The 13,121-nt window shown below is 37.5% G+C and overlaps 1 protein-coding gene across 2 annotated transcripts in view; it reads right to left on the bottom strand.

The window, feature by feature from the left end:
- SPEF2 (sperm flagellar 2) overlaps window positions 1-13,121 on the bottom strand; it is a 202,500-nt gene that overhangs the window by 144,656 nt on the left and 44,723 nt on the right. For both annotated transcript variants that reach the window (XM_054487035.2, XM_054487036.2), the window contains 2 exons: window positions 10,246-10,434; window positions 2,298-2,485 (listed from right to left, as the gene is read on the bottom strand). In XM_054487035.2, the coding sequence (XP_054343010.1) occupies window positions 2,298-2,485; window positions 10,246-10,434 (377 nt within the window). The remainder of the gene's footprint in view (window positions 1-2,297; window positions 2,486-10,245; window positions 10,435-13,121) is intronic.

The following is a 13,121-nucleotide window of genomic DNA, read 5'->3' as shown; positions in this document are numbered from 1 at the left end:
AGTGAGGAAAAAAATGCTATTATATCAAAAGAAGGGCTGCTTTAGAAGCAGTACTGTACTTTCCATTTTAGAATGAGCTCTTTTGACTTTATATAAGTTAGTCTGGAAATTCCAGCTATGTGGTCTGCTTTTTTTTTTTCTTGAAACACAGTCTCACTTTCACCCAGGCTGGGGTACAGTGGTACGATGATCTCCGCTCACCGCAACCTCCTTCCCCTGGGTTCAAGCGATTCTCCTGCCTCAGCCCCCCAAGTAGCTGGAATTACAGGCGCCTGCCACTGAGCCCAGCTAATTTTTGTATTTTTAGTAGAGATGGGGTTTCACTATCTTGACCAGGCTGGTCTTGAACTCCTGACTTCGTGATCCACCCGCCTCAGCCTCCCATCCCTTTGCTCACAGAGATAGATGCATATTCTGATTGCCTTCTTTGGAAAGACTTACCAGAAACTCAAAAGAATGCAGCCTTCAGTCTCTCACCTATATGTGACCTGGAAGCCCCCAGTGGGTGGGCCTTGCTTTGAGCTGTCTCCATCTTTCTGGATAGAACTAATGTACTTACTTCTTGCATATTGATTGATGTCTCATGTCTCCCTAAAATGTATAAAACCAAGCTGTGGCCTGATCACCTTGGGCATATGTTGTCAGGACTTCCTGAGGCTGTGTCACAGGTGTGTCCTCAACCTTGGTAAAATAAACTTTCTAAGTAACTGAAACCTGTCTCAGTTTTCAGGGTTCACTCTTAGTAGTCTCTATGAATCATTTATCCCACTTTCATGTTATTCTATTGCTATTTAAATACACTTTGATTTTTAAAATTAAACTTTCTATTTTGAGGTAATTGTACATTCACATTAGGTGTAAGAAATAATATGGAGATCCATATACCCTTTACCCAGTGTCTCCTGATTGTAATATCTTGCACAACCACAATACAATATCATAATCAGGATATTAACATTGATACAGTCAAGATACAGAACCTTCTATCACCACAGAACCCATCATGTTGCCCTTTCAGAGCCACATTCACTTCCCTCTCACCTCCATCCCATTCTTAGCCCCTGGCAATCACTAATCTGTTCTCAGTTTCTATAACTTTGTCATTTCAAGAATGTTATGTAAATGAAATCACAGAGCATGTAACATTTTGAGATTGGCTTTTTCCCACTCAGCCTAAGTATCTGGAGATTCATCCGGATTGTGGCATGTATTAATAGTTTATTATTTTATATTTCTCAGCAATATTCTGTAATATGGATGTATCACACTTTATTACCTGTTGAGAGAAATCTGGATTGTTATCAGTTTTAAGCTATTACAAATAAAGGTGATATAAACATTTGTATACAGGTTTTTGTGTGAATTTAAGTCTTAATTTCTCTAGGATAAATGCCCAGAACTGTAATTGCTAGGTTGTGTGGAAGTTGCATATTCTGCTTTTTAAGAAATTGCCAAAGTGTTTTCCAGAGGGGCTGTACCATTTCACTTTCTCAGCAGCAATGAATAGTGGTTTTCTCCAGATCCTTGCCAGTATTTGGTGTTTTCATTTTTTTTTTTTTTAAATTTTAACCATTCTTTTGGGTGTGTAATGATATATCATTGTGATTTCAATTTGAATTTCTTTAATGACTAACAAGGGTGAATTTTTTTACATGTGTATTTGTCATCTAAATATCTTCTTCAGTGAAATGTCTTTTCATATCTTTTGCCTATTTTTGAACTGGCTTATTTTTTATTGTTGAATTTTGAGAATACTTCATATATTCCAGATATTAGTCTTTTGTGGGATAGGCAGTTTGAAATATCTTCTCCTGTTCTATACATCCTTTCATCTTTTTCAAAGCAAAAAGTTTTAATTTTGAGGAAGTCCAACTTATAAAGTTTTGTCTTTTGCAGAGCAAAAATTTTTAATTTTAATGAAGTCCAATTTGTCAAGTTTTCCTCTTATGGATCATGCTTTTGGTGTCAAGTCTAAGAACTTGTTGCCTAGCCATAGAACCCAAAGATTTTCTCCCATTTTTTTCCTCAAAGTTTTATAGTGCTATGATTTACATTTAAGTCCATGATCCACTTTAATTTTCATAAAAGATGTGGAAAAAGGCATGTATGCATCTTAAATAAAAATAGTCAGTGAGTAAATCAAGTCAGTAATCAAGGTCTCCTGGACCCCACCTTTTAGTCTTTTCATGAATCATTTTTATCTCTTTTTACTTATCATCCTAGTATCTACTTTACAATCTTATCCTTCCTCATTCTCTATCGTGTCTCTACTATGTTATTACAAAAAAAATACTTACTTATTTGTCAACATTCGATAGTCTGCCACTTTAGTGGACAAATCAACTATTTGATCCAAAATTTCCGCACATACTGAATAATGCTGTTCATAACGAGCTTGAGCTCTTTCCACAGCAATCTGATCATGAAATCTCTTTTCTTTAAGGAATTGTTCTTCAAAGTCAATCTTGGCTTGTTTTGCCAAGGCCTAAAAAGGCAAAAACATATTTTTAAGCCACTATAATTGAATCAAATAAAAATAATGTCATCATTTCAATGGCCAAAAGGTCTTTCAGTAGAATGAAACCTCTTCTCACACCAGGAAAAAAATTAATCATGAATGAACACTTTTTTCTTAATACATTAGCACTTAATGCAAAGACAATGTTGGAAATATCCTACTCTTAGCTTATCTTATCAACAAAGCATAATACAGTCAGAAGTGATCTAACTGGGGAAAGCCCAATGTGGATTAATGAGGAATTGGATCTTAAGCCTTCAAAAAGAAGTCCTGAGTTCACTGGTTGCAAATAGGGATCAGAGAGAAACAAGCAAGTCTGTGCCAGACCCTAAGCATAGCTGACCCCTCACTCCACCTCCAGAGTGCCAATTTGGACACATCTGCTATAGCCATTGCCGTCTGTCTTTCAATGGGAGCGTTCTATAATACTGGTTTATACTTAGAAAATATTTTAGAAAGTCCCAGATTATACTGGCTTGAGAATATAACACATTTGCCAACTAATGTTAAATGTGTTAATTACAAACCCTCTACAGATACAGCCTTAATAAACTGATGGCATTCATTTGTAGGAATATCTATTTATGTAGAAAGCAATGAAACACTTAGCTTGTTATCCCCCTCTCCTTAGTGCACTATTATTTTGTTTAGGGAATCTTTTCTTCACACAAGGTACAAAGGTTGAACTCAGTCCAGCCAAGCTGAGGATAACATAATACTTAATAAGTGGGATTCAAATGACCAAATATTGCTTTTCAGATAGCTATGCCAGCTTCTTGAGAAATTCAGTTACATGTTAGCCTGCTCTAGGAAAAAGACTTGCCTCCTGTAACAACCCAGTGAGTATCAAACGGAAGTAAACTCGGGCTTTGGAGGAGCCACGGTCGAGTTCAAGCCCTAGATTTTATATAGAATTCAAGTTCTAGCTGTGAGACCTTGGGCAAGTCATTAGTCTCCTTATGTCTCCATTTCCTCAAAGTCAGGATATTAATACTACTTAGCATACCCCAAAAAATTACCAAACCATCTCATCAGAACAAATATTTCCTATTATGATACTATTCATAAATGACTAGATGTGTGACAATGGATTGCTGTGTAAGGTCCACCATTTGTTTTGCTATTACTGTTTTATTTTGTGTGCTTATTTTATTTTTGTTGGGAAAGGGGTTAAGCTGGATGATCACTAAGGTCAGTTCTGTACATTTGACAGATTCAGGAATTACATCAGTTTGTTATTCTTGTATTATTCTGTATACCCTGTTTTCATAGAGAAAGAGTACAATTTAAGTACAAAGCTTTATGGCATGATTCATGAAGTGAAGAATTCAGAGGAAAAATGAATCTAAGAGAGCAGAAATATCCAATGAGAATTCATGGAAAGAGTGACACAAAAAATGGATCATGAGGTTGGTTTACTACAGAGTTCTCTGAAACACATGGAAATATTTAGGATGTGAGGAATAAAAACCTTTAAGGGAATGGTAGAATGTTCCTACCAGTAATAGTATAGCTTTCAACCCTGGCTGCTGCCATTGCCTGTCTCCGCATCTCCCTCTCTCTCTTCCTCCCTTCCTCGCTCCCTCCCTCCCTCCCTCTGTTCCTCTCCCTCCCTTCATCCAGCTGTCTAGTCTTCCTTCTCGTTTTCTATATCTACCATCAATCCTCTGCCAAAGGCACCATAATTTCCTGTCTCATTACAGCTAAGTGGGTTGCAGCCATAAAAAGAGAAGGAGGAAAAGGAAAAAGGAAGTCTGTGGGAGGTAGTACATCTCAGTGGTTATGAGCCTGGACTCTAAAATCTGATAGAGCTGGCCTTGCTCCCTGCTACACCACTGAGAAGCTGTGTGACTTTGAGACTTCTAGTCTTCAGTTTCCTGATGTGTTAAATGTAAATAAGGATGGCATCCACTTATGGTCGTTGAAAGAATTATATTATACATGCTTGTAACAAACATAGTACAATGCTTGACTCAAAGTAAAGCTCAAAAAACATCAAATATTGTAATGAATTATCGATAATTATAGTAGGTAGCACAGAAATTTGAAATCAGGAACTGTCTTAATATAGAATAGTTTTGCAATTGTCTCAAAGGAAGAGATTAGCAGATTTAATCTAAAAACAAAACAAAAACCTTCAAAAAATTGAGAGTGAAAGGAAAACATGAAGTTCTCCTCCCTCGTTTTCTTTCTCTCTCTCCTCCTTCCTTCCTTTTTCTCTTTCTTTCTTTCTTTCTCTCTCTCTCTCTCTTTCTCTCTCTCTCTTCTTTCCCTTCTTTTCCCCTGAGATGGAGTCTTGCTCTGTCATCCAGAGCTGGAGTGCAATGGAGTGATCTCAGCCCACTGCAACCTCCGCCTCCTGGGTTCAAGCAATTCTCCTGCCTCAGCCTCCCAAGTAGCTGGGATTACAGGTGCACACCACCACACCTGGCTAATTTTTGTATTTTTAGTAGAGACAGGGTTTCACCATGTTGGCCAGGCTGGTCTTGAAATCTTGTCCTCGTGATCCACCTGCCTTGGCCTCCCAAAGTGGTGGGATTACAGGTGTGAGCCACCATGCTCAGCCTTTCCTTTCTTCCTTCCTTCCTTCTTTCCTTCCTTCCTTCCTTCTTTCCTTCCTTCCTTCCCTCGTCTCTCTTTTCCCTTTCTTTTCTTTTCTTTCACCTTCCTTCCTTCCTTCTTTCCTCTTTTTTTTTGTTTCTTTATTTCATGAGCAAGAGCAAATGTGGTACTGCCCTTAGGGACTTTACATGCCAGTGGGATAGGCAAACAGTCAAAGAGCCACACAAATACATGTATCATTACACACTATGACAAGTGTCATTAGGGCAAGACCATGGGGTATGAGGCCTGACTTAGACAAGAAGGGACATATGCACGGAGCTTTGAAAACAAGTATTAATTGGGTGAAGGTACTTGGGAAGAGGGGAAAAGTAGAAGAAACGACTTGTTCAAGGATCTGAGAGCAAACCAATGTGGCCAGAACCCAGGCAATGAAGGGGGGCAATGAAGCCTCAGAGGGGATTATATGGGAGACCAACAAAGGCTGGAGCAGCCTCCCCAAAGTTTCCTGTGCCACTGAGGGTAGCGTGTTGGCTGCAGTAGCTGAGGTCTCAATAGCACTGGGTTTGCACCTGATGACTGTATTGTTTCCAAGATGGCTTGGCCTTTATAACCTGGGGCATTGTACATTCTCTGTGTGCAGAGGTAGGATGAAAGAGTACAACTTAGGATTGATTTAAGGAAAATAAATAATGTTATACTCTTACACTCTCCAGTTTTTGGTCACCAATTCATAACCACTAAAAATGGATGAAGGAAACCACTGCAGTAGTGGTACTGCAGTAGAAACCAGGGGTGGTAGTGTAGACATGGAGGAAAATGGACACAATGAAGAGAAATTTAGTACATGAAAATGATAGCACTCAGTGGATGTTTTGGGTATGGAAGAATAAGGGTGAAGCAGCTTTCAGGTGGGCCCTGAAGTTTCAGGCTTGTACAATTTGATAAATAATGATGCCATTTGTTGAGCTATGGAACATTGAAAAAGACTAGTTTCATAGCAAAGGCCATACATTTGGCTTGGAACATGTTGAATTTGAAGTGTCTCTGAGACGTACGACCACAGATGTCAAGGAATACTAAAACTATGGCCCTTCATCTTGGAGGACAGAGGCATAACTGCATGGGTCATCTGTCTATTGCAATAAATACATCACCATGGTTGTGGATGAGATTGTCTGAGAAATAACATAGAAAAGAATATAAGGAAGTCAAAGATGAAGCTTTGAGCAATCTGTTAATAAATGTTTTGATATAAGGGAACAATAAGCCTGTAAAGACAATGACCCTGCTCCTGAGAAGGAGCAGCCAAAGAAGTAGAAACAAAATCAGTATTTTCCACAGCAATACTTAATAGAAAGTAACCACGTAATAACAAATAAATACTATTAAAATAAGTAATACAAATATTATTAATACTCTGTGAGCATAGTTAAGAAATCTTAAAGACCTTAATAGATTTAAAAGTACTTTTAGAATGCGCCATCTCCTCCCACTCTCAAATAATAATAAAAATGACAAGAACAATAAAAACTAAGAACAAAGCTGGAAGCATCACACTACCTGATTTCAAACTACACTACATTACACAGGGCTAGAGTAATCAAAACACAAAAACAGACAGATAGACCAATGGAACAGAATAGAGAACCCAGAAATAAGACCACACACCTCCAGTCATCAGATCTTCAACAAACTTGACAAACGTAAGCAATGCGAAAGGATTTCCTATTTGACAGATGGTGCTGGGATAACTGGCTAGCCATATGCAGAAGATAGAAACTGGACCCCTTCCTTATACCATATACAATAATTAACTCAAGATGGATTAAAGACTTAAATGTAAAACCCAAAGCTATAAAAACCCTGGAAGACAATCTAAGTAATACCATTCAGGACATAAGCACGGGCAAAGATTTCATGATGAAGATGCCAAAAGCAATTGCAACAAAAGCAAAAATTGACAAATGGGATCTAATTAAACTAAAGAGCTTCTGCACAGCAAAAGAAACTGTTGACAGAGTATACCAACAACCTACAGAATGGGAGAAAATTTTTACAAGCTATGCATCTGAAAAAGGTCTAATATCCAACATCTATAAGGAACTTAAACAAATTTACAAGAGAAAAAACAAACAACCCCATTAAAAAGTGGGCAAATGACATGAACAGACACTTTTCAAAAGAAGACATACAAGTGGATAACAAACATGTGAAAAAAAGCTTAACATCACTGACCATTAGATACATGCAAATCAAAACCATAATGAGATACCATCTCATACCAGTCAGAATGACTATTATCAAAAAGTCAAAAAACAACAGATGCTGGTGAGGTTTTAGAGAAAAAGAAACACTTTTACACTGTAGGTGGAAGAGTAAATTAGTTCAATCATTGTGGAGGACAATGTGGCAATTCCTCAAAGATCTACAGGCAGAAATATCATTCAACCCAGCAATTCCATTACTGGGTATATACCCAAAGGAATATAAATCATTCTATTTTAAAGACCCATGAATGCCTACATTCATTGCAGCACTATTCACAATAGCAAAGACATGGAATCAACCTAAATACCAATCAATGATAGACTGGATAAAGAAAATGTGGTATATATACACCATGGAATAATATGCAGCCATAAAAAGCAATGAGATCATGTCCTTTACAGAGACATGGATTGAGCTGGAGGCTATTATCCTCAGCAAACTAATGCAGGAATAGAAAACCAAATACTGCATGTTCTCACTTATAAGTGGAAGCTAAATTATGAGAACACATGTACACACAGAGGGGAACAACACATACTGGGACCTTTCAGAGGGTGGAGGGTGGGAGGACAGAGAGGAACAGGCAAAATAACTAATGGGCACTAGGCTTAATACCTGGGTGATGAAATAATCTGTACAACAAACCCCCATGACACACATTTACCAATGTGAACAAACCTGCACTTATACCCCTGAACTTAAAATAAAAGTTAAACAAATATATATGTATTTATTTATTTATTTTGGTATATATATTTTTTGTATATATGTGTGTGTATATATATATACACACTTTGGTATATGTGTATATATGTGTGTATATGTATATATATACCAAAAAAATCTCCTTTCTTCACATAAAAGAAGTAGTAGAATGATAATGCTGTAGGGAATAAAATGGATTTTGTTTAGTTAGTGAATGATACTGGAAAGAAGAGGTGACTGTTAATTTGGCAAACTGAATTCAACATTTATTGATTGATTTATTCAGCTCCTACTTATGTACCAGCTACTGTTGGTAGAGGAGTTGATAAACTCAACATGTATGGATGAAAGCCATAAAATCCAACCATCTCTAAGGGAGAGATGCCAAGGGACTAGATAGCTCTGCTGTTGGAAAAGGTAATCATGTGAGAGGAAGAAATATAAGTTTTTCAGATGCTTCAGAACCTTACAGTTTTGGTCTCTGAGGCTTTAGGAGGCCCAGCTGTTCCAGTCCTCTGAAGTTAGTTCAATCCCAGTTCAAGAAAGAATAGACGATCCTTATCACCATGAGACCAGTCCAGCTAAACATACTTTGCTATTTAGCTGAGCTTGTGAAATAAACATATTTTTCAAAAGGCACTTAGAAAGATAAACACATCATTTCTAATGTAAGTAAATGCCACTCAATCTAGTCAAGTCTATTTTTGCCAAAGAAGAGAGATGAAACAATCATCCAGATAGCTCAGCTCTTGAAGCCAAAGAAGACATTGAGGTCAACATTCATTCAGCTCAAATTCATGGGGTATGGCTCCCTTTCCCCATTCCATACCCAACATTTAGTCTATGCCTGTTCCACAAAGGCAAAGGCAACACTCTCCTCCCTGCAAAATATGCTACTTTCCAAATGATATTTCTAAAAGTTGGATAATTTTGGCAAAAGTTACATTGCACTTTCATGGGGTATCACAGTGGAAGCTATGAAGCTAGTAAATAAAACACTGCCCTCCTGTTTTCTATAAGGTTTCTCTTCTGCCCAGTCTGGTTTTGTGAATATCTTATGACAGTAAAGACAGGCTATCTAAAATGCCACTCACATGAGTTCTCTTCAATCAAATGTGGACTAATGGATTAAATAAATCTGAAACATCTCCAATAGGAAGTAGCCAAGAAGTAATCCATATACTCCATTAATAAAATCCATCTATTTTTGTTACTAGAACTCATATATACATAAAGTTTGGGACAAAAATAACCTATTAAATAATTAAAAAATTGGATATTTTGATTTTCAGAGTTGTAAAAGGGCCGAGACACAATGATACCATAGTAGCAAAGAGCACAGCCAGCAGCCCAGATGTGAGTTTCTGTATACCATTCTCAACTACAGTGCACCAGAGAACCCTAGATAAAGCATTTATTCTCATTCTGAGGAAGGAATAGCATAATATGGGCCTGAGGAAGCTTTTTTTTTTTTTTTTTTTTTTCCAGAAGGCAAGGAATTGTTGATTAAAGACTAATGGTGTCTAGTTGAAAGGAAGCAGCTTAAAAGTTCTCTCACTGCCTGAGGATATTCACCTAGAATAACCAATACCAGTGCCTACTCTAGTAAACTTAGTGAACTTTTAAAGAAAAAAAAAGTATCTGAAAAAAAAAGTAAGGACTCAAGGAACTGAAAGTTAGACTATCACCATTCTTTTTGGCAGCACGCTTTATACTTGAAGAAAATAGAGTGACATATTTAAGATATTCAAGGAAATAAAGTGTGAACTAACCATTTTATATACAGCCAAACTTACAATCAAGTATAAAAGGCACACACTGTTACCAATATATAAGAATTCAGGGAATATGGTTTCCATGAGCCCTTCCTGAGAAATCTATTGAAGAAAGAGCTTCAGACAATCAAAATGACTAGAGAGACATGGACATAAAGGTTGGTGGTGAGCATTAAGTACTTAGCTACTTGTAGAATCAAGACTAAAAGAAGACAGTATAGTACTACATAGTGGCTACATGCCCTGTTGATGGAGTTATACAAAAATAAAAATGGGCAGATAACAGGCTGATCATATAAAAGAAAATCAACTCTTATTAGATGATTGGCAACAAAATATAGCTTTGTTTACCATGACTTGGTAGAAAGGAACAAAAGTAACCTTAGAAAGATTTCTAAGGGAGATAGTATTTACCGCTTCTCGATCAAGAGCATCCTGGAAATCTTTAAGTCGTCTTTCCTCATGTTGTTTTTCTCTGAAAATTCTGTTTTGCCATAAAACTTCCTTTTCATGCCGAACATGCATGAGCTGCACGGCAATCCTCCGCTCCTGCTGGGACTGCCGCATCAGCCGGTTAATCAGCTGTTCCTCCCGATAAGCCTCCTGAAAACACCAGGGGAATTATTTGTTAAAGTGACATCCAAATTTCCCACTGAGCTACGAAGCCTATACAGAAACAATATACAAAAGGCATAATGTTCATCTAAATCAATTTCTGTCATTTGACTTAATTTGAACATGGCAAAAAAAAATCAAGTTATGAAATAAGGATTTCCAACAAAAGTTGGTGTTTAGAAACATTATGGTTTTGCAACTCACAATTACTTTAAACAAATTATTACTTCATTCAAAACATTATTAAAAATAAATTGGGTGATTTTTTTTCAAGGTTTTAAAAACAAGCAAATAGCTAATGGATACTAGGCTTAATATCTGGGTGATGAAATAATCTGTACAACAAACTCCTGTAACACAAGTTTACCTATATAACAAACCTGCACATGTACCCCGAACTTAAAATAAAAGTTAAAAAAAAAAAAAGTGCTATAACTCTAAATTTAAAAGCATGTTTTCAGAAGGTTGGGATTATGTTGTATGCATTTTAACATAACTACTAGTTGTAAAACAAATGCAGGTGTTGTCAGCTGAAGACTGCAGATCTGATTAGTTCCCAGTGAGGATATCACAATACCAACGTGAGGAAAAGCTATTAATACAAACTGACAGAATGTGAAGCCTGGAGAAGAGGCTGGGGGAAATGACCTACTGCTTATCTTATCTGAGTGGTCATAATCTGAAAGAAAAACTAGATGTATTCTTGGCTGTTTGAGGAGAACAGAAAGGCGACCAGTAAATGAACAGTGGAAAAAAAACATTAAAATGGGAATCAGAGGACCTGGTCTTCATAATAGGCTGGGTGGCCTTGGGCAATTAACTCAGTTTCTCGGGCCTATTTCTCATCAGGTAAAATTATGGGTTTAGGTGGAAGATAATATCCAAGGCCCCATCAAGCTCTCTCACTCTTTTGAAACAGAGACATCATGTGGAAAGAGGAGGTATCTATAGTACTCAATGGGGAAGACATAGAAAAATATCCAGAGACTGGAGGAACTTACTCTGGTCTACAACCACTATCTAATTTTCCAAAGATGCCCAAGCAGCTCTACAGAGGAATAGGGCACTGCAGGAAAGACCTGACAGCTAAGTATTCAAGGGTCTTCTAGTTAAGAAGTGAGGGAAGGGCCTGGCGTTCAAATGCCAGTTCCAAAGAAATGGCATAGAAAAGATTCTTAGAAGGCAGAGGTAACTGACTTGGGGCAAACCTTAATTGGCCAAGATACTAGCCATATGACCACAAAACCAGGTGGGAGCCAAACTGTGTTCCCAGTTTGAATACACTTAAATGCCTATGAAGTACTTTAACAAGCCCAAAACTAAACTCCCTAACTCCCCTTCAGACCTGGTCCTCTCCCCATATTTCCCCATCTCAGTTGATGATCCTACAATAACCCACTCTGTGATCTAAGACATTAGGGCCATCCTAAGTTCACTCCTCTCTCATCACTCCTAACACTCAATTGTCGAAGAAGTAGTCTAGTATACCTCCTAGGTATGTTTTTAAACCACCCCCCCTGCCTATTCCATTCCATACCCAGTGACACCACCCCTATCTTGAACAATATCAGCCCCTCCCTACCAATCCTTTTCTTACCATCCCTACTCTCAAAACCTATCCCCTAAAAAGTCAAATTGATTTTTATAACTTTAAATCTCATCATTTAGTTCACATAATTCCACGTATTTATCAATCAGTAGGCAAGATATCAACTTCAGCACAGGTCTCTGGCTCTCTCTTCATCAGCCAAACTAAAACAGGAATACCTAAATTCCAGGGAGAAACTGGAACAACTTGAAAGCTAGGGAAGATATTTTGAGGCGTTTCTGATGGATTAAGTGCAAATGGCACCAGAAGAAAACATTCAGGGGTGATGTGGGATTTATGTCATGCTTGTGAAAAGTAGCAAGTAATTGAAGGAAGTAGAATTGCTAGCCCTGACATATACCATTTTTCCTTTGGAGGAGAGGGGAATGGATGGAAAAACCAGCCATTGTACACATAAGAATTTCCCATTCCACCACTGTGGACCAGCATCTCTTGTCAGTTGCACAGGAGCCTGGGCTCACTACATTCCATAGGAAGGAGGTGGTAGGAATGGAGGGGATGCAGCATATTCTTCAGGCCTGGTTCTAGGAATAGCAGCACCCCCACACACAGAAAAGAAGCAGCACAAGATGAGGTTCCTGTGATGGAAATATATAGAGCCCTGACTCTTTTTTAGGCCCCTTAGGTTGCTGGATTTCCAAACTGGTAAATATACCTCCAACTCTAGTTTTGAAAAGTCAGTGTTAATAGCATCCTAGTGGAAAGTGAGGAAATCTAGAAAGAATTCATTTACTCCATTTTCCAGGCAAACGCCAGACCTAGATTACAAGCAGAAAAATAGTGAGAAAAAACCTTGCAACCAACACATAAGTACTTTGGAACAAACATAGAAATGTGTTCAAAATTTCACTGCTAGGTAATGAAACTTGAAATGGGTAGTTATTTTAAAATTAACTTTTCAACTATCTAGTTTTCATAATTTGAAATTCTTCTAATTAAAAGGGAGATAACCAAACTGATTGAATAAAGATACAATTTGAAGAAATCAGAATATGGAGAAATAACTTTCTAGCGCAAAAGATGTGCAGAGCTATTTTTTTGAACTTTCACTAATTAAGAAGTGGAA

This window comes from Pongo pygmaeus, chromosome 4, assembly GCF_028885625.2.
Source record: "Pongo pygmaeus isolate AG05252 chromosome 4, NHGRI_mPonPyg2-v2.0_pri, whole genome shotgun sequence".
NCBI lineage: Eukaryota > Metazoa > Chordata > Mammalia > Primates > Hominidae > Pongo > Pongo pygmaeus.
The sequence above is the reverse complement of the archived record's forward strand: the minus strand, read 5'-3'. Positions and strand labels throughout refer to the sequence as shown.